This window comes from Carcharodon carcharias, chromosome 12 (assembly GCF_017639515.1).
Source record: "Carcharodon carcharias isolate sCarCar2 chromosome 12, sCarCar2.pri, whole genome shotgun sequence".
NCBI classification, from domain to species: domain Eukaryota; kingdom Metazoa; phylum Chordata; class Chondrichthyes; order Lamniformes; family Lamnidae; genus Carcharodon; species Carcharodon carcharias.
The window spans coordinates 23058623-23082270 of NC_054478.1; the positions used below are offsets into that span (position 1 = coordinate 23058623).

General features: G+C 47.4%; 1 protein-coding gene across 2 annotated transcripts in view; it reads left to right on the forward strand.

Annotated features, from left to right (window-relative positions):
* The window catches only part of sema5ba (sema domain, seven thrombospondin repeats (type 1 and type 1-like), transmembrane domain (TM) and short cytoplasmic domain, (semaphorin) 5Ba), a 389619-nt gene that overhangs the window by 273316 nt on the left and 92655 nt on the right, over positions 1-23648 (forward strand). For both annotated transcript variants that reach the window (XM_041201518.1, XM_041201519.1), the window contains 2 exons: positions 949-1162; positions 2723-3008. In XM_041201518.1, coding sequence (XP_041057452.1) covers positions 949-1162; positions 2723-3008 — 500 coding nt within the window. The remainder of the gene's footprint in view (positions 1-948; positions 1163-2722; positions 3009-23648) is intronic.

A 23648-nucleotide genomic window follows, 5' to 3' on the forward strand; every position in this document is an offset into this window, starting at 1 on the left:
TTGTTTGCTTGGCTTCTCTTTAGGAGTCGTAAAACTTATTAGAAATACAGGCACCTTTTAAAGTGAAACTAAAACTCAATTTGACCTTTTCTTAAAAGAGAAATACAAATCAAGCTTAAATTTTAAAGCTAAAACTCATTCCTAACACCCAGAAATACAAATATTACTTACTTAAATTAACCCTATTTCCTAACATTACCGGTCTGGCCTACATGTGAATCCAGATCCACAGCAATGTGGTTGACTCTTAAAAATGCCCTCTGAACAATAGCAATTAGGGACGGGCACTAAATGCTGGCCCAGCCAGCGACTCACACATCCCATGAATGAATAAAGTGAAAAACACAGCAACAAGCTCACATGAACAGCAATGTGATGACAATCAGATAACCCATCTTTTATCGAGGGATAAATTTGGGCCTGGACACTGGGGAGAACTCCCCTGCTCACCTTCGAAATGGTGCAGCGGGATCTTTCACCAGCTGGGCATCTGGGGCCTCAGTTTAACATCTCATCCAAATGGCGGCACGTCCAATAGTGCACCACTCCCTCGGTACTCCGGTGGAGAACTGAAGGGGCTCGGATAAAGGAACGACAGGAGCCACGGTGTGAATACAGGATATGGGGTTCTGAATGTGTTGCATAGGGTGGAGGCGATGAGGTCAGGAAGGTGAGTTGGAGAAACCGAGCCTTGGCAATGCCATAACCCTAAAAACCGTTGCAAGAGCTGGTGGGTGGCAGGGTTTGGGGTGGGGGTGGTAGGACTGCGATCCCAAGCAGAATTTTACAGTTGCCAGTAAATTCGCTACGGTGAGATAAAACATCAAAAGAAAGATGGTAACAGATGTCACATTTCCTTATATCTGGCAGCCAGTGAGGAAAGGCTGTGGGAAGAAAGCAGTGTAAGAGATGTCTGCTGTAATTACTGAGGTTGTTTGTTTTCCACAGCTTGGAAACCTCAGCCGAGTGTTGGACAAGATTAATGGCGTGGCAAGATGTCCCTATGATCCCAGACACAATTCCACTGCTGTGATTACCTCACAGGGAGAGCTGTATGCAGCCACGGTCATAGACTTCTCAGGTCGTGACCCTGCCATCTATCGAAGTTTGGGAAACGGCCCTCCACTCCGAACTGCTCAGTACAACTCCAAATGGCTTAATGGTAACTAGCAAGCTCCAATGGCGTCTCTTTGTGTGCAGGCTGGGGGATGGGTGGGGGAACGATATTTAGACTTATCTCTGTGGGGTATGATTCATATCCAGCATTGGACAGACCAGTATACAATTGCACTATTGGCTCCTCATCTCGCAATGCCTCAATTTTAAAATTCTCACCCTTGTTTTCAAATCCCTCCACACCCCTCGCCCCGCCCTATCTCTGTAGCCTCCTCCAGCCCTACAACTGTCCGAGATCTCCGCGCTCCTCCAATTCTGGCATCTTCGCCATCCCCAATTTTTAACGCTCCACCATTGGCGGCTGTGCCTTCCACTGCCTAAGAGCTGTCTGAATCCCACTCTGCCTGGCCCCCATACCAACTGCAGCCACCCGCCCTGGAACATTTTCTGCCTGGCACACCCATTGCCCTGCATACATTCTGCCCGGTACAATCTCTGCTCGTTGGTCCCAGACCGTGATGGGCTGCTTGATCCCTGGTTAAGAGCACCTCCCCCCAAACCCCTCCCCCCCTCCTGCTCTCTCCCCCTTTAACTGCCAGCTTCTGGCTAAGCTTGCAAAAGCAGCCACCAAGTTTCCCATCCCACCATCAACAACCCAACCCTCCACTGATTTGATGCATTGCCTGTTGTTGCTCACTGAGTGAAGGGCAGCTAAATGACTATATCATAATGGCGGCCTTCCCACTATCTTCCTGCTTGCTCCTTGACCCCACCGCAGTTATACCAGCAGCAGGGGTGGCTTCGGACAGCCTGCCCACTAGTGGACCAATTGAGGCCCTTAAGTGGGCCATCGCGGTATGTTTTCCTGCACAGGTTGGTGGCAGGCAGCGTGAGTCCCTTTCTTGATGGGCCTCTGGGCTTTTCGGAGGCTCCCCCCCAGGTGTAACCCTCTGGGTTGCTCCCCCATGGCCTCTCAAACCCCATCCCCACCCCTCACTTCCCCCCCCCCCACACCCCCACCCCCCCTTGCCCCCTTGCTGGGGCCTACCATTTTGGTACCTGACAAGATCCCCAAACACTGACGCAAATCGATCCTGCGCTGCATGCAATTGTCCCTCAGTGTTGCAGAGCTGTTGACCTCTGATTGGCCAGCAGCTTTCTGAGGTGGGACTCCCGGATCCAGAAGGGCCAGAAGTCTCGCCGCCAGTCGATTGAGGGCCAATTGACCGTTAAGTGGCTGCAGGGCATCCGGCGTTCCCCTCCGCGGGCATCCCTGCCACCCCCCCACCCCCTCAACTTTATAGCCGGGGTGAGGAGGCGGGCAATCCAGCACCTGGTATAATTCAGCCCCTTAAGTTGGTTGAGGTCAACCAATCCCTCAATTGAGGACTTGGACCTTTACCAAGTTTGCAGCTGTTTTGAAATTCGGGAAAAATACACCCATCCCAGGCCCCATATTGCAAGACGAGTGGGCTCACCGACACAGCCGGGCTATGGTATTGGAATTATAATGTTTGCAGAGATACAATGGAGGCCCAAGGTTAGGGTGGGCTCCCCGGTATCTTTCCTCCTTTACAAATTTTGCTGCCTTGCCCTCCCTTTCCAGAACCAAACTTCATCTCGGCCTACGACATCGGCCTGTTCATCTACTTCTTCTTCCGCGAGAACGCTGTGGAGCACGACTGTGGCAAAACCGTCTACTCCCGCGTCGGGAGGGTGTGCAAGAGTGACATCGGGGGCCGCTTTTTGCTGGAGGACACGTGGACGACCTTCATGAAGGCCCGGCTCAACTGCTCGCGCTCGGGAGAGATCCCGTTCTACTACAACGAGTTGCAGAGCACGTTCTATCTCCCTGAGCAGGACCTCATCTATGGGATCTTTACGACCAATGTGTAAGTGCTCGTTGAATCTGTATTGCAAGGCCAGCCTCCCACGTCTTTGCACAGGCCGGGGAGTCAAGTGTCGGTGTTCTTTTCAGGCGAGACAGGGTTGATCTTGCTCTGTGCCAGTTGGGCCCCGGGTGGAAGATGTCATTCAGCCTCCATTTCAAATGCTATACATTTTGTCCGTACTTTCTCAGGGAATCATATAACACAGAAAGAGGCCATTTGGCCCATCGTCCCTGTGTTGTTGGCTCTTTAAAAAAAGAGCTATCCAATTGATCCCACCCTCCCTGTTCTTTCCCCAGAGCCTGTAAATCTCTCTCCTTCAGGCATTTATCCCATTCCCTTTTGAAAGTTACTTTTGAACCTGCTTCCGTAATCCTTTCAAGCAATCATTACAGATCACTGTGTTAAATAAAAATTCTCCTCACTTTCTCTCTGGTTTTTTTATCAATCATCTTATACCTGTTTCCCTCTGGTTACTGACCCCGCCCCCCCCCCCACCCCCGCCGCTAGAAACAGTTTCTCCCCATTTACCCATAATTTTGAACGCTTCTATTGTATCTTCTCTTAACCTTCCCTGCTCCAAGGAGAACAATCCCAGTTCCTCCAGTCTCTCCACATGAACTCAGGCCTGTTACCATTCTAGTATATCTCCTCTGTACCCTTGACATCCTTCCTAAGGTGTGGTGCTCAGAATTGGACACAATAACCCAGCTGAGGCCCAACCAGTGAGTCATAAAGATTTAGCATAACTGCCTTGCTTTCCCACCCCATCTGTCTGTTTACATGCCTCTATTGAATGCAACGGATGTTGTTGATATGGATTTGAAGAAAGCGTTTGACAAAGTACCACATAATGGGCTAGTTAACAAAATTGAGGCTCACGAAATTGGAGAGCCATTAAAAAACTGGATAAAACGGAAACAGTGAGGTGTGGTTAATGGTTATTTTTCAGACTGGTGGATAGTGGATAGTAGACAGTGATGCTCCCCAGGGTGAGCGCTAGGATCACGGGTTTTTTTTTTTGGTTGTAAATAAATGAGTTGGATATTGGAGCACAGAATAAAATGTTTAAATTTGCTGATATACTTGGAGGAGGAGTGGCAAACAATGGAAATGATACCAATCGACTGCAACAGGATATAGATAGGCCAGCAGAATGGGCAGACAGGTAGCAGGTGGAACTTAATACAGAGAAGTGGGAGCTGATGCATGTTGGTAGAAGTTGTAACGGAGAGACAATATAGACCAAATGTCACAGCTCTAAAGAATGTGCAGGGACAGAGGAACTTTGGGGGTGCATCTGCGTCAATCTTTGAAGGTGGCAGGACGTATTGAGAGAATGGTTAGCAAAGCACATAGGCTCATGGGCTTCTTTCATAGATGCTTTGAGTGCAGAAACAGGGAAGTCACTCTGAAGCTTTATAAAGCTCTGGTTATAGGCCACAAGTAGGATATTGCATCCAGATCTAGCCAGCACACTTCAGGAAGGATGTGAAGATCACTGAGAGGGTGCAGAGGAGATTTCTCCGAATAGTTCCAGGGATGAGGGATTTTAGCCACAAGGTTAGTTTGGAGAAGCTGGGGTTGCTCTCCTTGGAGCAAAGGAGATTGAGGGGAGATTTAATAGAGGTGGACAAGATTATTACAGGTTTGAGTAAGGTCGACAAGAAAAGAGCTCTACCCATTAGCGATTGTACAAGGACTAAGGGTCACAGATTTAAGGTTTTGGGCAAGAGTTGTGGGGTGGGGAGGGAGGTGGGGGGTGGGGGTGGGAGGTGTGAGAAACACCCTTTCTTTTGCGCAATGAGTGTTAATGAGCTGCAACTTGCTCCCCACCAGGGTGGTGGAAGCAGAGACAGTCAATGATTTCAAATGGAAATTGGCTGGGTACTTGAGAGAAATAAACTTGAGGGTGGCAGGGATAGAGCGGGTGAATGGGACTGACTGGATTGCTCCACGGAGAGCTGGCATGGGCTCGATGGGCTGAATGGCCTCCTTCTGTGCCATACATGACTCTATGGCTCTGTAAAGCCCAGGATGCTTTTTTTTTTAACAGCCTTCTTAACTTGTCCTGCCACCTTCAAAGGTTTGTGTATGTGGAAAGCTGTGTATTTGTATTTCCATTATAAACTTTCTAATCACAATCATGATAGAAACTCACTGTACTGCTGTTCAAAACTAGTCTTAGTGATGGAGACTGTGAAGCTATGAATTTTTAAAAAAACAACATCTGGTTCACTAATGTCCTTTCGGAAAAGAAATCTGCCACCCTTACCTGGTCTGGCCTACATGTGACTCCAGACTCACAGCAATGTGAAACTGCCCCTCTGAAATGGCCTCGCAAGTCACTCAGTCCAAAGGCAATTAGGGACGGGCAACAAATGCAGGCCTTGTCAACGATGCCCACATCCCATGGAAGAATAAATTTTAAAGAAATTTACACCTTCCTGCAAGTGGTGGCACTGTAACTAGGACGTGACATGTTTACATTGGCAGTTGCCACTATAAATGTGGCCATGGGAATTTATAATGGAAAATGTTGACAGAAATGCAGCTCTTTTTACATATCTACAGGAGCAATAGGCACCTTCCTCATAGTTACAGTCTTAGGGGAGGATGAAGATTTGTAGCTGCAACAGATTTTTGGCCTGAGGCACCAAGCAGATAATATAATGGTTTCAGCTCCTGACAGGAGCTCTCTTCCTCAGTAACAGGAGACACGAATGATGTCCTACTGCTTTTCAACATGGTAGCATTCCCATCTCTTAGTCCAAAGTAGCAGGATTCCACTCCAGAGAATCCAAGGGAGTGGAGTCCGGAGCTTTGGCTCATAATATTCCGGGTGGACTGCAGTAGGATGCAAGGATGCAGTAGGTGGTTGTACGTGGCCAAGCCTTACCTTCCCCTTCACCACCAACCCCCACCCCCCCACCCCCCACCACCACCACCACCACCACCACCACCTCCTCTAGCCCCTGACCTGGTTGAACTTTATAGGTGCAAAATCTTTGAATCTGTGCGGATCACTGGAGCCTTGCTCAGGCAGTTTCCCCCTCAGGGCTAGTTAAAACATGACTGTACTTCGATAAATGAAAAGAAAATTAAATGTGATTGCAAGAGTCTTTAAACCAGGGAGAGAATATTAGAGGACAGAGCCTTTTCTCTCCGCTGAGGCGTTCTCAGTTGAACATTGGCACGTGTCAGATCGTGTCTGGAAATACTCGCTCTGCTCAGAGTTCGCTCTCTGCTCGGACTGAGTTCCATTGGGACGGAGACTGCCAAAAAGCAAAGCATTTTTGACCCCAAATACCTTTCATTTCTTTCCCCTGGCTGTGTGCCAGATGTGAGACTTGAGAACAAAAGGAGAGAGATTCAAATGCTCTGTTTTAGCAAAATACAATCGATAACCTTGCCTGTTTTTCTTTGAAACTTAATACTTCTGTTGGCCAATGCTGCGTTCTGCTAAAAGAGCAAAACTTCTTCCCCTCTTTTTCACGCACTCAAGCTGGGGTTTGCTTCCTCAGACACCTCAGTTTCAAGTCTATTTTTGATCAAACAATTCAGATCAAGGGGAGATACAATCCAAGTGTGCACAATTATAAAAGGGTAGGGCTGGGGTCAGTGGAAGCCAATTGTTCCCAGTAATGGAAGGGCTTAGAAGCTGCCGCCACAGTGGGTTGCAGTAGCATAATGGTTACGTTATGGGACTAATAATGCAGACGCCTAAATTAATGGGCTGGAGACGTGAATTCAAGTTGCACCAGAGCATTTCAGGGGAACTTAAATTCAATTAATTAAATAAATTCTGGAATTAAAAACTTGGATTAGTAATGGTGACCATGTAACTACAGGATTATCGTAAAAACTAATGTTTACTAATGTCCTTTGGGGAAGGAAATCTGCTATCCTTACTGTTGCAGAGTGCCGGATGCAATTTGGTAGGCCTGAAGAAGCCTTTGTAGTCATATGTAGGTTAACTGTAAGTCTTTATTGACTCTTTGAACTACTTACAAATATACAGTAAAGGGTACGAGCCAGGAGCTGTCTCCATGCTTGCTGGTACACACAGCTCTGTCCAACACAAGACTGACCCTGGGTGTGGGTCATGTGCTCTCCTACATCGCTGTGTGGGCAGAACTGTACCTGGTGTATGTACATGTGACTCCAGGCGCACTGCAATGTGGTTGCCTCTGAAACAGTCCAGCAAGCCACAGGAAGGCAGCTCGCCACCACCCTCTTGAGGACAATGAGGGATGGACAACAAATGCTGGTCTTAAAGTGTTGCCTAAATCCTGCGAAGTAATAAAAAATTGCAAGATTAACATAAGGGTCAGAGAACAAGGGAAACTTTGTGATGTAGAGTGTTGTGAGGCTGTAGAATTTACTTGTCAGATTATCGGTCGAGGCAGAAACTATGTCAATTCTCAAGACTAGATTGGATTGGTGAATGAAGGGATTTAGAAACAAGATGGGAAAATTTGTCCTGAGCTATTTGCTCTTGAAAGTTCTCTCTATTGATTGTACGTTAACTGGGGAGAGAAATAAAACTCCCCCAGTGGCTCAGCTGTGTCGAAATGGCCAACAACAACTTGAATTTATATAACCTCTCTAATGTAGTCAAATACCCCAAGACCCTCCCCAGGAGCATCATCAAAATCGACACCCAGCCAGTTAAAGAGATATCAGGACAAGTGATCAAAAGTTTGGTCAAAGAACTAAATTTTACAGAGGAGAGAGAGGTGGAGGGGATTAGAGTGAGAACTCCAAAACGTAGAGCCCAGGCAAGAGAAGACATGGTGACTAATGGGGGAGATTAAAGTTGTGGATGTGCAAAAGGCCAGAATTGGAAGAGTGCAGAGATATTGGAGGATTGTAGGGCTGCAGAAGGTTACAGAGATATAGAGAGAGTAAGCGGCCATGGTGGGACTTGAATATGTGGACGAGAAAGGTCCCGGCTCCAGTGTCTTTTGCTGGGTCAGCTGATCTCTGCCAGGTCAGTTGATCTCTGCAGTGGTTAGGATGATACAATTGGTCCTCAGGGGGTGAGGAAAGTAGCTGTGTGCATTCCACCGGTGCTGTGTTATGCAAAACGTTGATGCATCCTGTTACCCTTAAATTGGAACTCATCGCCATGGTAATTGCCAACCTGTCACGCTTGGCCATTCTGAGCCTTGAAAGAAATGGTGAAACATGTGAAGACGAGGTGCCACCCAGTGGGGGCAAGTAGGGGTGCGGCAGTGGTGGTAGGACAGGCGCGTTGAATAATGCTTGAGAAAATGATGGGACTCAGTTTTAAGTCCAGTAATGCCAAAGAGCAGGGGATCCCAGGCAGCACACCTGAGATCTTTTGGTCACCCATGGTGTGCGAGGTTACTGCCGGTGAAGTATGGCTTTAGGGATATCCATAGATTAGGATCATCGAATTATACTGCATGAAGGAGGTCATTTGGCCCATTGCATTGTAGGGACGCTTTGAAAAAACTCTCCGATTAGTCCCCCTTACCTGTTGGTTTCAACTGACTCACCAGAGAAGCTTCATTCTTCATTCGGATAACAGTCCTTCGGATTTGGGCAGGAATGCCAATTGGATAAAGTTTTGAAGTAGAGGGACATACAAGACTGGGGATAGTTTGGGATTGATGGAGGGTGATGGGAAGAGTGTGGGACAGTGGGATTGGGATTGATGCTATTATGGGAAGAATGTAGGACAATGGGAATAGTTTAGGATTGACGCAGAGTGATGAGAAATGTGTGGGACAGTGGGATTAGTTTGGGATTGATGCAGTTATGGGAAGAATGTAGGACAGTGGAAATAGTTTGGGATTGATGCAGAGTGATCAGAAGTGTGTGGGACAGTGGGATTAATTTGAGATTGTTGCAGTTATGGGAAGAATGTAGCTCAGTGGGAATAGAACCATAGAGCCATAGAAAAGTTACTGAACAGAGGGAGGCCATTCGGCCCATCTTGTCCATGCCAGCCCAAGAACACCCAGGTGCCCTTTCTAATCCCACCTTCCTGCACCCGGCCCATAGCCCTGCAGCTTACAGCACTTAAGGTGCAGATCCAGTAACTTTTTAAAAGAGTTTAGAGTTTCTGCCTCTACCACCAACTTGGGCAGCAAATTCCAGACTCCCACTACCCTCTGCGTAAAAAAGTTCTTCCTCATGTCCCCCCTACACCTTCTGCCACTTATCTTGAATCTATGTCCCCTGGTTCTAGAATTTTCCACCAAGGGAAACAATTTTTCCTGTCCACTCTATCTATTCCCCTCATAATTTTGTACACCTCAATCAAGTCACCTCTCAGCCTTCTTTGTTCTAAGGAAAATAACCCCAACCTATCCAATCTCTCCTCGTAGCTACACTTTTCTAACCCTGGCAACATTCTTGTAAACCTCCTCTGCACTCTCTCCAGAGCTATGATGTCCTTTCTGTAATGTGGTGACCAGAACTGCACACAATACTCCAGTTGTGGCCTCACCAGTGTTTTATACGATACCAACATTATATCCTTACTTTTATATTCTATACCTTTTCCAATGAAGGAGAGCATTCCATATGCCTTCTTTACAACCTTATTTACTTGAACTGCTGCCTTCAGAGACCTGTGTACTTGTACGCCAAGATCTCTCACTTCATCTACCCCTCTTAGTGTATTCCCATTTATTGTGTAATCCCTGTAACTGTTTGACCTCCCTAAGTGTATGACCTCACATTTCTCTATGTTAAAATCCATCTGCCTCTTTACCACCCTCTCCACCAACCCATCTATATCATTTTGGAGATTATGTTTATCCTCTACACTATCCACTACTCGGCCAATCTTTGTGTCATCTGCAAATTTCCCAGTCATGTCCTCCACGTTCATGTCCAAATCGTTAATATATAACACAAACAGCAAGGGTCCCAACACCGAGCCCTGTGGAACACCACTTGAGACAACTTTCCATTCGCAAGGGCATCCATCGACCATTACCCTTTGTTTCCTGTTACAAAGCCAACCTTTTATCCAGTTTGCCATATTACCCTGAATCCCATGAGCTTTTACTTTCCTAACCAATCTGCCATGTGGGACCTTGTCAAATGCCTTGCTAAAATCCATGTACACAACATCCACTGCACTACCTTCATCAACCCTTCTTGTCACTTCCTCAAAGAATTCAATCATATTCGTGAGGCAACACCTTCCTTTAACAAATCCATGCTGACCATCCCTGACTAGTCCATGCCTTTCCACATGACAGTTAATCCTTTTTCTCAGGATTGATTATACTAATTTGCTCATCACCGACGTAAGACTAACTGGCCTATAATTGTTCGGCATTTCCTTTGATCCCTTTTTAAACAATGGAACTATGTTTGCATTTCTCCAGTCCTCCGGTACCTCCCCTGTATCTAGTGAAGATTGGAAAATCATCAATAGTTTGGGATTGATGCAGAGCGATGGGAGGAGTGTGGGACAGTGGGATTAGTTTAACATTGATGGGAAGTAAATGAAGTGGTGGGTTTAGTTTCAGATTGATTCTGGGCTTTGGGGAGACTGATGTGCAGGGGCATCAGATTTGAATTGCTGTCACATCGAGCTGACACATCGTTGACGGGCCGAATGGCCTCATTCTGTGCTGTGAATCTCTGTGGGTAGGAAATCCCACCTTAAAGTAATACCTGCCATTCAAATGCATCTCCACAAAATTGGCACAAGGAGCCTTGATTAAATGAAGATTGTGGAACCCTTCAGCATTAAATCAGTGAAAGCAATTTACCCAATTACGCTGAGAAGGTGCACTTTTTACACGCTGTGGTAAAAGCTGAAGCCAAATGCTGTGTGCAAGAACCCCACAAGTAGCAAGAATTCATTTTTATACCCCCTCCCGCCAACCCCTCCTCCCACTTTGCCCAATTTCCCAAACAGAAAGGCCTTGTTTATGCATCTCGTTTGCCTCGGTGAATGAGGCTCTTTGACTTTGAAAAGCAGTGAAGACCACAAGCGTTTTCTGTTTTCTTCAGAAACAATCTGATAGATCTCAGCCTGTGACTAATCTGTTGCGAGTGGAGATAGAAGGATCACATGTATTCGTAAGGGAACCAGTCATTGCCTTGGCAGTTTGCTTTAATAGCTCTTGCTTATGTCCCCAGTGTTTTCTGAGGAATTGTTGATTTTTTTTCCAAATGAGCTCAACGTAAGCTAAGAGCCCACAATCTGTGTCACGTGAATATCTTACCAGCCTCAAAGGGGCTCCAAGCAACTATGTGAGAGCAGCCCAAGCTGTCTAGGGTGTGATAGTATGGTATGCCACTGGACTAGTAATCCAGGGACCTGGATTACCAATTCCTGGGATGTGAGTTCAAATCTCACCATGGCAGCTGGGGGATGTTGATTCAGTTAATTAGGTAGGTCTGGAACAATAAAAGCAAGATGATCATTAATCTGTAAAAACCCATCTGCTTCACTGATATCTGTTTAGGGAGGAAGATCTGTTGTCCTCACCGGGTCTGACCTACAGGTGGTCCCAGACCCTACCTGCCCTGGGTAGCCTGCAGCTTGCACCTCCAATGACGATTCGGGGAAGGGGGTGAAAGTCTGGCCTTTGTCAGGGATGCCCATGCCCCTGAGAATGAGTTACAGAATAAAGTAAATCTTGCTGATGGTAGGATGTAAGAGAAAAGAGCTGCCTTTAACAAATATCTTCACGAAACATTTCAGCATACACTTCATGTACAATTAATTGCTTCAGACGTGTTGTGAATGTTATTACCCAGGCAGATGGGCCTTACCTTCACCTCACATAAAGTGAGGCAGAAATAAAAATAGGTGGAAAAACTCAGCAGGTCTGGCAGCATCTGCGGAGAGGGACACAGTTAGCGTTTCGAGTCCGGACAGAACCGTTGAAGAGTCATACGGACTCGAAACGTTAACTGTGTTCCTCCCCGCAGATGCTGCCAGACCTGCTGAGTTTTTCCACCTATTTTTATTTTTGTTTTGGATTTCCAGCATCCGCAGTTTTTTGCTTTTACCGTAAAGTGAGGCACTCTTTCAACATTACACTTCAGAGTATGTCCTAAAACACATGGTAAACCATTCGGAACCCATAGGATTAAGACTGCTATCAACTGAAAGCGAGTTGACATGCATGTTGGGTTTCTTACATTACAAGATTTGGCATTTTTATTGTGGCTTTATTGGTGTACAGCATCCTCGGGCCCTGTGCTCGCTGGCCTACATTGGCTCTTGGCCCAGCAACACCTTGATTTTAAAGTTATCATCCTTGTTTTCAATCCCTCCCTGGCTTTGCCCCTCCCTGCCTCTGTGACCTCCTCCACCCTCTGAGATTTCTGCGCTCCTCCAGTTCTGACCTGTTCTGTATCCCCAGTTTTAATCACCGCACCATTGGTGGCCATGCTTTCAGATTCGTGGCTACTAAGCTCTGGAATTCCCTCCCTAAACTCCTCTGCCTCTCTTTCCACCTTTTTGATCTCCTTAACCCCATTGATCCCAGAAGTGGCTTGGTGTCAATATTTGATAGCGCTCCGGATGAAGCTCCGTGGGATGTAAAAGATGCTATACAAATGCAAGTTATTGTTTCTTAATCTCAACTGGGGCTGTCTTGGAGGCATTGTCCATAGTGTCTTTGATCTGTGAAACAGGCAAAATACCAGCCATGGTTTCCTCTTCTGGTCCCTGTTGAAATAGGTACCCTGGGGGTAAGGCATGGTGACGCTCGCTGCCCAATTAAGATTGGCCGTTGGGTTACACCAAGGGTGCATGTGGAACCTCACCCCCTCCCCCATCCTGAATTGCCACCATAAAGCCTGGCAGCTTTATGTGATGTTGTTGGAGACATCTGATGGCAGTCTTCCTCGATTCTGAGGGACCGCCGACGATGGCGAGAGGAGCTACAGAAATGCAATTTGTTGCTGTTTTTAGGTGAGGTGACAATAAAGCTGATGACAGGTTGACACCGGAGAACAGTGGCCATGAAAGCCACTGGATTGATCTACTGAGCCAGTTCACTAATTCCCTTCAGAGAAGGAAACTTGGCATCTTTATAACGCTGCTTATTAACTGCTAGGTGGCTTCTGGAGAGGCTTGACACCCCATTCAGCTGTACAAACAATCACCGACGATTTGCAGTTAGTAGACTAAAACGCCCCAACGTGCTTCACACAGTGAGGCAATCAGAAAATGGGCACCATCGCTACAGAAATAAATATCCAGAGAGCTGGTCAAAAACTTGGCCAAAGGAGGAAAGGGATCTGGAGAGGCAGAGAACAGTAGAGGGGGAATTCCAGAGCATGAGGCCTAGACAACTGCAGGCACAGCTGCCAATGGCATGATGAAGTAGAGGAGCGATGTAATTGGAACTCAGGGACCCAGCGCTGAAGACTGATCTTAATGCATTTACAATCTTTTATTGACAGAGATACACGTTGTATATCATGAAACTCCAACCAAAACCATCTCTTTCAGCCTTTTAAAAAATTTGTGCATGGGGATGTGAGCGTCACTGGCTAGGCCAGCATTTATTGCCCATCCCTAATCACCCTTGAGAAGGTGGTGGTGTGCTGCCTTCTTGAATCGCTGCAGTCCCTGTGGTGTAGGTACACCCACAGAGCTGTTAGGGAGGGAGTTCCAGGATTTTGACCCAGCGACAGTGAAGGAACGGCGATGTATTTCCAAGATGATGAGTGACTTGGAGGGGAACTTCCAGGTGGTGGCGTTCCCGTCTATCTGCTGCCCTTGTCCTTCTAGAAGGTAGTGGTCGTGGGTTTGGAAGGTGCTGTCTAAGGAGTCTCGGTTAGTTTCTGCAGTGCAGCTTGTAGATGGTACACCCTGCTCTCACTGTGTGTCAGTGGTGGAGGGAGTGAATGTTTGTGGATGGGGTGCCAATCAAGTGGGCTGCTACTATATATGCACAGGTGAGTATCCAAATAATACCCACCACCTGAATACAATTAATACCCAATTAATAATGTACAGTTACTCTCAAGGCAACATTATTTTTATTCGTTGGATGTGGGCATCGCTGGATTGGCCAGCATTTATAGCCCATCTACATTGGCCTTGTTCAGTGGGTATTTAAGAGTCAACCTCATTGCTGTGGGTTTGGAGTTACGTGTAGGCCAGACCAGGTAAGGACAGCAGATTTCCTTCCCTAAAGAGCATTAGTGAACCAGATGGGTTGTTACAACAATCGGCAATGATTTTGTGGGCATCATCAGACTTTTAATTCCAGATTTTTATTGGATTCAAATTTCGTCTGCCATGGTGGGATTCAAACGCGGGTCCTCAGAGCATTATCCTGTGTCTCTGGGATACTAGCCCATTGACAGTGCCATTATGCTAGCTATAGACTGGGTAGTGTCCCAAGAACAAATGAACAAAATTGTATGATTTGCTCAACAAGTTTCTGGTTCTGATCACGATGTTCCAAACTGTCCAGCCTTAAACAGTCACTCCCCCCGCCCCCCACCACTGGCATACCGACCCTGAAAGCAGCTCACCAAAGCTCCTTTGACAGCACCTTCCAAACCCGCAATCTGTACCACCTAGAAGAACAAGGGCGACAGACACATGGGAACACCACCACCTGTGAGTTACTCAGCGAGCCACTCACCATCCTGACTTGGAAAAATCCTTCACTGTCGCTGGGCCAACATCCTGGAACTCCCTCCCTAACAGCGCTGTGGATGTACCTACACCACATGGACTGCAGCGGCTCAAGAAGGCAGCTCACCCACCACCTTCTCAAGGGCAACTAGGGATGGGCAATAAATCCCGGCTTTGCCAGCGATGCCCACATCCCATGGGAAAACCTAGAAGAAGATTTATTTACATGAAATCTTGTGATCATTGGTCCATGGATTTGATTTGAGTTGAGACCCATGTGCATGAAAAACCTATGCATTCATGTAGCACCTTTCACAACCTCAGGTCATCACAAAATGCTTTACAGCTAATTAAGCACTTTTGAAGTGTAGTCACTGTTGTGTTGTGGGAAACACAGGAGCCAATTTGCGCCCAGTAAGCTCCCACAATCCTGTGACGTGATAACAACCAGATAATCTGTTTTAGTGATGTTGGTATTGGTCAGTGCACAGAGGAGAACAGCCCTGATCTTCTTTGAAATACTGTTGGAATCATATCTCTCCAAACTGAAGTTTCCTTTTACAAAATGGAAGGACTTGGCATGATCTGGAAATTTGGATGCCAGCCTGGGATTTTCTTTTAAAGAAGGTCATAAGTTCACCTCGGAACTGTCGACAAGCAGGCTTTCTCCAAGAGATCAGCCGACCAGTATGGTACTTGAGACGGAGTTGTTTGTTTCTTTTTTGAACTGCAAAGAGCTTTAATTCATGAAATAAATAAGAGCAAAATACTGCGGATGCCGGAAATCTGAAATAAAAACAGAAAATGCTGGGAAAAACTCAGCAGGTCTGGCAGCATCCGTGGAGAGAGGAACAGAGTTAACGCTTCGAGTCCGGAAGAGGGAGAGAGGGAAAAACACTGAAGTTATGAACCTGCTTGTTTTTGGCGTTATTTTACAATGGGCCCATCCTCCAAAGCCCAAGTCTGCAGAGAGACTCCATCTGTTTGTCCTTTGTGTGTGCCTGTGTCTGGGTGTGCTGGGGGAATTCTTTAGGAAGAGATAGATGGTTGTACTTCCAGATTCAGCTGTGTGTTAACCAGTAGTTGCAGCTTGTTAAAAAAAAAAAGCTTTGTTTTTAAAATAAATTAAATCATTCTGAGTTTTTGAAAGAAGCCTGGTCAGAGTCTCTTTTCTTCTGGGTACTAGGAGTATAGATACACAACTGGTCATTTCTGTGAGAAAGTTAAACGTATAAATTAATGGTATCGCCCGCTGAGTAGTGGGGCTTGATAATTCGCACACTCCTCCAATCCCGGTGCTAACAATACTGCCATGGGATTGACTTGCCCACAAAGGGTGGAGGCTGGACCTCGGTTTGATGTCTCACCTGAAAGATGGTATCTCTTACAGAGCAGCACCTCCTCAGAACTGTACTGAAGCGTTACCCTGGATTATGTGCTCTAGTCTCTTGAGTGGGCCTTTTTTGGTTGCTGGGCCAATACAGGTCACACTGAGTTACCGCAAAGTGACCAGACCAAACTCACCACAAGGTATTGGTCCTTTTTGGGCACCCCAGTATAGGAAAGTGACATAGGGCAGAATCACCTGGTCAGGGTGCGGGGTCAGGGCCCGCTCACCGGCGCGTAAAATGACGCACGGTGACGTTGGGCGTGTGTCCTGATAACACCGCGTGTCAACCAGATGTTCAGTTCGGCGGGCGTGCATCAGAGTCATCTGCGCACCCGCCAAACTGTCAAAGGCCTATTAAGGCCATTTAAGTATCAGTTAAAGTACTTAACTGAGCTGCCTATCCAACCTAAAGTCGGCGGGCAGGAGAAGAGCCCAAACGGCCTTCGCATTTATCATGAAACCTCGTCCACCGGCAGAATGAGGTTTCGTGAAGGCTTTTAAAGTTCAATAAAATTTTTTCAGAAAATTCATCGACATATCCTAGTTCATGTGGCAGTGTCACGAGAGGGGACATGTCTTAAAAATTGTGTTTTTTTTTTGTCTTTATTAAAGTTTTAAAAAATCAAACTGATCTCCCTGAGGCAGCTCTTTGCCCCAGGGAGTGTTCTGTGTTCTTTCAAGCGTATGCACGAAAGAGCGCAGGCCCCGACTCACCCTACTCCCCCCCACCCCTGGCTCGCACAGGGAGCGCACAGCGCTTCTGGGCCTTAATTGGCCCGCCCACGCCAAATTCTCCCCATAGGGTCCAATCAGTCTTAAATTAAGGGGAGACGGTGGTAATGTTCCTGGGCTGGCGGTCTAGAAGCCCAGACTAATGCTCCGGGGACATGGGTTCTAATCCCACCATGGCAGCAAGTGGAATTCAAATTCAATTAATAAAATTTGGGTCGTAAAGCTAGTCCCAGTAATGGTGACCATGACAACGATCATTAACTGTTGTAAAAACCCATCTGGTTCACTCATGTCCTTCGGGGAAGGAAACCTGTCATCCGTACCTGATCTGGCCTATTATGTGTTTGACTCTTAACTGCCCTCTGAAATGGCCTCAGAAGCCACTCAGTTCAAGGGCAATTAGGGATGGGCAGCAAACTCTGGCTTTGCCAACGATGCCCACATTCCCTGAAAGAACAAATAAAAGAAAAAAACTAAACTAAACTGAAAACTAAAGGAAGCCAAAATAAGCAACCAAGCTCCAACAAAGGCAAAGGAAACCTCAGCTAAATCAGGGGTGTTATCAGCCTACGATGCCCACTGTGATGGACACCACATCTACCCTCTCCAGGGCCACTTCCCCACTAGAGATCCCACCTATCCAAGACCAACAGTTACTGTTATTTTAGCGAGGCTTAAGAATAGATCCATGGGCTGGATTTTATAGGGTGCTGGGATGTCGCTGGGAGCAGCAGCATTAGCTGTTTTAAAGCAAGACTTCCACCCCTCTCTTGGGAGGAAGTCCTGCCTTAGAGAGCTGTTGGCCAGCCGGGCGGGAGCGATGGCCACTGCTGGGACTATAGGTAACCCCATTGAAAAGGAGCCTGGACTCCCAAGGCCAGTCCATGGTATGGTGGGGACTGTGCTGTCAGGCTGCCGGGGGGTGCGGCAGGGGGCTGGGTTTGAGAATCTGGGGTGATGGTGGGGCGGTGTGGGGGGCAGTGAAGGGGGAAGCAGGACCTTGTGGGGGAGGGATGCCTCCGATAGGGCCCGGGGAGCTGCAAAGAAGGTGGTCCCATGCCTTGGCCTACACAAGCCCCTGCTGCCAAAGCTGCTGGACTCACCACTTAGCGTGGGCCTCCCCCTGGCAAGGGTAAAAAGGCGGGAGGGGTAGGATGAGTTCCTTGAGTGGCTTATTATGGCCACTTAAGGGCCTCAATAGGCCCAAGGGCAGGTGGGCCTCCACCATCCACATAAAATTTCTGACAGTTCAGGATGCGGTGGGCAGGAAGACCACCCCTTGGATTTTACAGGCCTTCAATCCCGTGGGCTTTGACTAGGTCCTCTAGCTTACTCACCCCTTCCCATTGCGCTGGACAAATAAAAACTTGAACTCACAGCCTTCTGAATCAAACGTGAGAGACTACAACCCACTCAGCCACGGCTGACACTTAAACAGGAGGGAAAGAGATGAGTTTCCTCTGTTTGGCCTTTGTTGCCCCGTCATTCACAGTTGTTTCTGTGTGTGACAGAGGGAAATGCAGCAAGCCAATGCTTTATATTTAGTAAAATCCTGTGATTAGCTCTGAACATTTGGCCTTGTTTTAAATCACAGATGTCAAAAAAGGCATAAATTTAGCAGACTTAAGAGCTGACCCTCCACCCCTTCACCGCCTCTGTTCCTGACTCTGAGATTGGCAGGAAGTGGGAGGTAAAGGGCAAGTGAAGAGCAAAGGTCAGCGTGGTAAGTATACAAAAGCCCTCAGATTTCCTGTGAGCAATCTCTGCTGCTAAAAAGCAAATGGAATGTGGTTCAATTTTGTTTTCTTTGAATGGATGCTAAACAACTCCACATGGTTTTTTTTTCTGATTCTATCTTTGCTTCCTGTACCTTTTCCTGGAGTTGGTGGCTCCATGAGCAGCAAGAAACTCACACAGCACAGGAGACTATTCAGCCCATTGCGTCTCTGCCAGCCCTTTGAAAATCCTGTCTGCTCCCGGTTCCCCACTCTTTACCCCGCTCGTTCCCCAAAACCCTGCGCGTTTCTGTTTACTTTTCATATGTGTATCCTGTTCTATTTTGAAAGTTACTATTGAATCTGCCTTTCTGGCAGTGAGTTCCGGATCATAATAACTCACAGCGTGAAAGACATTTTTCTCATCTTCTCTCATTCTTTTGTCCTTCGAAACCTCATGCTGTTCGTCACATGGGAGCCATGGATTTAGACCATGGAGGTTTTTGGTGCCAATTCTCGTCCCTTCCTCAGATAGCCTACCTGTTCATACACTTTACAGCAGAGTCATTAGACAGTGATTGGGATGGAGGTCTGGCTGATTGTGATACCCTCCCTATTTGAGGGGTGGCGGTGCAACTTGTAATCCCCCCATTGCAGTCCGGTCCGGGACCAGCTAACTTGGTATAGATTCAGCCCCCTCCAGGAACGCCTTAATTTTAAAATTCTCATCTTTGTGCTCAAACCCCTCTGTAGCTTTGCCCCTCCCTATCTCTATAATCTCCTCCAGCCCCACAAGCGACTGTGACCTCTGCACTCCTCCAGCTCTGACCCCTTGGGATCCCTGATCTCCATCACCCTACCATGGGCAGCCATGCCTTCAGGTGACTGGGCCTCAACCTCTGGAATTACCTCCCTTACCTATCCACTGTCATGATGATTGTGTGAGTGGACTTGAGCATTGGGTACTGTATGGTATTCAGTATGGGGTCACCTGACTTGGGGATGGAAGGTCAGATAGCGCATGGCAGATTAAAGGATGTTGTTTTTGCAGTTCAATCTGCGGCTTGGAGTGTTGTTCCTTCAGCCTGAGACGTGACTTCCACCCCTCCCCTGTTTTAGATTCTTAAGTGCCTTGGGACGTAGTGTGGAGCAAGCGTAGGCCATTCAGCCCCTCAAGCCTGTTCCACCACCATTCAGTGAAGTCATAGCTGATCTGTATCCAAAGCCTATCCACCCGCCTTGGCTCCATGTCCCTTTATAATCTTGGGGAGCAAAAATCTCAGATTTAAAATTATGACTTAAGCTAGCATCTGCTGCTTTTTGGGGGAGAATGTTCCACAATTCCACCACCCTTTTCATGAGGACGTGAGGCTGGATTTTACGTGCCCCCCCCCCCCCACCGGGCATGTTTTCGGTTGTGGGGGAGGGGGGGGGGTGGAGGGGGGCACGTGAAATAGGGCAGGTGCCCACCCCAGCACCTCCCCTCCCACCCCCGAGCTCACCCACATAACACAGGGGGGATGGGCAGGCGGCAAAGTTGGCAGCCCGCCCACCGTATCGAAATGAATAAATCAAGGGTCAAGTGAGCTTGTTAACAAGCCCATCGACCCCGGTAATACGCTACCCACACCACGGAACGGTTGGCGTGGGAAGCTGAGCGAGAGTGGGCAAGCTCTTTTTGTCAAAAAGGGTGGGAAGGAAGGGGGCTACTATCTACAGGGGCTGCCCTTTGCACACAGTTGGTGGGGGGGGTGGGGGGCAGCCTGGCTTTAGATAGAAGCCCCCCCTACCTTTCTTCCTACCCGCCTGCTCGCCAAAACCCAGCCCCCCCCCCCCCCCCCCCCCCCCCCAATTCCCCCACCCTAGCCAAGCTGGTCAAACTCTCCCTGCCCAATGCCCCCGGCCTTGCCTTTCTCCGGGATCCATTGGGCCTTCTCCTTGGGACTGGCTGCTGTCCTGGCAGTGGCTGCCAATGAGACCTCGGCAGTGCCAGGGCCGCTGGTGCTGCCGGCCGGCTGGATTGGCTGACAGCTCCTGAGCGAGGGGCGGAGGTCCCAATGCCAGGCCATTCAGCCCAGCTGCACCGTGTTATGGTTGAGGGGGCGGGGCTGGTGCGGAGAGAGTCGGCTTCCAGCTGACTTCACTCCCCGGGCGGGGGGGCAGGTTGGGGGGGGGGGGGGGGGGGGGGGGGGGGGCAGGGGTGGGGTGGAGTGGTGCGAGCCATCTGCCTCCACACACACACACACACACACACACCCCTCCCCCGTAGTATGCAGCCTGTGATTCCTAACTCCGCCCCCCCCGCCGAATTGCATGACTCTGATTTTAAGGTGATAAATATGCTACGTTAAAGATAGGCGCTTTATAAATGCAAGTTATTGTTGCTGCTTGGACTTGGTCTCTGTGGGACTAACTGTCACACTGGGTGTTGCTTTCACTTTAATGAGCCAAACCGGGAAAGAATTTCTGCATCTCTGCATTGGCATTGCCAGGACTCTGTTCTTAATGCTGATCACTCACTGTAGTCAATGATATTGTTGTCTAAAGGAAGGTGGGTTTCAGTTTCTCTTTACTTCGTTGCTTATCCCTCTCTGTCTCGCTCCTGGAGATTTAGGATGTTAAGCAAGCAACTGCTGGCAGCCCGCCAGAACACTGTAATAACATCGCACTTGTCACTCGATAACAAATGAAGCCATCTTTTAAGCAGGGCAGAATTCATTTGGGTATCATGTGGAAGGGTCTGAATATACAACTCAACCCCATGTCAAGTCAGTTGCTGCTAAACGCTGATTATATATTTTTTTTCCTTGGGAATATTTAGCACAGATGAGCGAGCAGTAACTTGAGCCTTGTATTTAATTGGAGATGTCAGTTCGAGTTTGTTCCAGATTTACAGCTGATACAGACCAAACAGCCCCATTTAGAGCCAATGGCAATCATCGTCTGCAGCCTTTAAACTCCTGTTGCTTGAGCTCAGGCTGAACACTGAGATGGTGACTCCAGAATGCTACAAGTGAAATTGTGAATTAATAAATTTTTTAATCCCCACACTCTCTCCCTCTTTGTTCCTTCTGCTTCTTTTCCGCTGCACTGTTGGAAATATTGTCATTCGGGATGAGAAGTTCATTTGAATCCCCCATGTGCCCTCTCAGGTGGATGTAAAAGTTCTCACTCTTCTCGACGGAGACCAGGGGGGTCTCTCTCTGGCGGCCTGACACATATTTACCCCTCAACATCATTCCAAATGGATGATCAGGTTATTTACCCGGGGAGGAGTGCAGAACTAGGGGGCACTGTTTTAAAACTAGGGGTTGCCGTTTTAAGACAGAGATGAGGAGAATATTTTTTTCACTCAGAGGGCTGTGTGCCTTTGGAACTCTCTGACCCCCCCCTCCCAAACGCAGTGGAGGTGGGGGTCACTGAATATTTTTAAGGCAGAGGTAGACAGATGCTTGTTAGGCAAGGGAATCAAAGGTTATGCGGGGTGGACGGGAATGTGGAATTCAAAACACAAACAGATCAGCCAATAGATAAAAGCAAAAAACTGCGGATGCTGGAAATCCAAAACAAAAACAGAAACAGAAATACCTGGAAAAACTCAGCAGGTCTGGCAACATCGGCGGAGAAGAGCACAGTTAACTGTGAGTTTTTCCAGGTATTTCTGTTTCTGTTTTTGTCACAGATCAGCCAATACCTTATTGAATGGTGGAGCAGGCTCGAGGGGCCGAATGGTCTACCTCTTTCCTCTTTTGTATGTTCGTATGTTCGTAGATCATAGCTGTTTGTGAGAGCTTGCTGTGTAGACAATTGGTTTCTGCTTTTCCTGTAATAACACCGTGTGTTACAGTTCATTCAGGGAGTCTGAGTTGCTGTGCCAACATGTATCTTTACATGCATGTCGTAGTCTGGAGCTATTGGTAGTGACAGTCAAGGCTGCAACTTTCCTTCTCTCCCGCCCTTATGGTCTGCTGTTGGCATGTGTTGGAAGGATTTGCAGGTTGATAATCAACCTACCCGGCCACATTGTGAACACATCTTCCTCAGCCACCAGGCCCGGGAGTGGGACTTAAACCTGGAACTTCTGGCTCGGAGGTAGGGACACTACCCATTGCACCACAAAATTCCATATTGCAAAACTGATTACAGCTCAAAAGTACTTCATTAATTATAAATGCTTTAGGACCTCTTTTTTTCTTCTTTATTAATTCATGGGGTGTGGGCGTCACTGGCAGGGCCAGCATTTGTTGCTCATCCCCAATTGCCCTTGAACTGAGTGGCTTGCTCAGCTATTTAAGAGTGCAGTTAAGAGTCACCCATGCTGCTATTGGTCTAGGGTCACATTTAGGCCAGACCAGGTAAGGACAGCAGATTTCCTTCCCCTAAAGGACATTAGTGAACATGATGGGCTTTAACAATCATCTATGATGGTTGTCAAGGTCACCATTACCGAAACTAGCTCATGACATTGTGAAAGGCATTATATAAATGTAAGATATTTTATGCACATAGGTTTAACTTCAAATTTAATCATTCACCATTAACCATTTTAGAGCAACACTGTTTCATGTGTTCCTTATAATACTTTGCATTTCCAATATGTTGAGAGGCTGGCTGATGAAAGCCTTTCTTGAGTATTTCTGTAAAAAGAGATATGTCAAATCTTTTTGTCTTGCACTCATCAGGACAATTCATAAGGATGCCAATGTGTCCTCATACCAAGTGTCCTGATGAGTGCAAGACAAAAAGCTTTGACATGTCTCTTTTTTCAGCAATACGCAAGGTCTGTACTACCAAACAACTATTTGTAAAGCTTTTCTTGTCCATTTTCTCCAGAAGGTGGTGACTCTTGTCACTGTTTAGCTTCATGGACACACAGTCCTCCAATACCTCACCCAAAAATTTGCCAACGCAGCAGCCATGTCACTTCAAATTAACCCTTTAAACGCTGCCTGCTTGCGTTATGGAAGTTGAGGATGTAAGAGAGCATTGAATAAGGCCTTTCAGCCCACCAACGCCCATATTGCCTACCATACCGTGCATTCTGCCCCACCCATTTACCAGGCTGAGGGGAGGCTCTATTCAAGACTTCAAATAAAAATTATGGAGACTCAATATTAAGGTGGCCTTCTGGTGCAGCGGGTAGCATCTTTGCCTCAGAGCCAGGAAGCTTGGGGTTCAAATCCTACTCCAGGAACTTG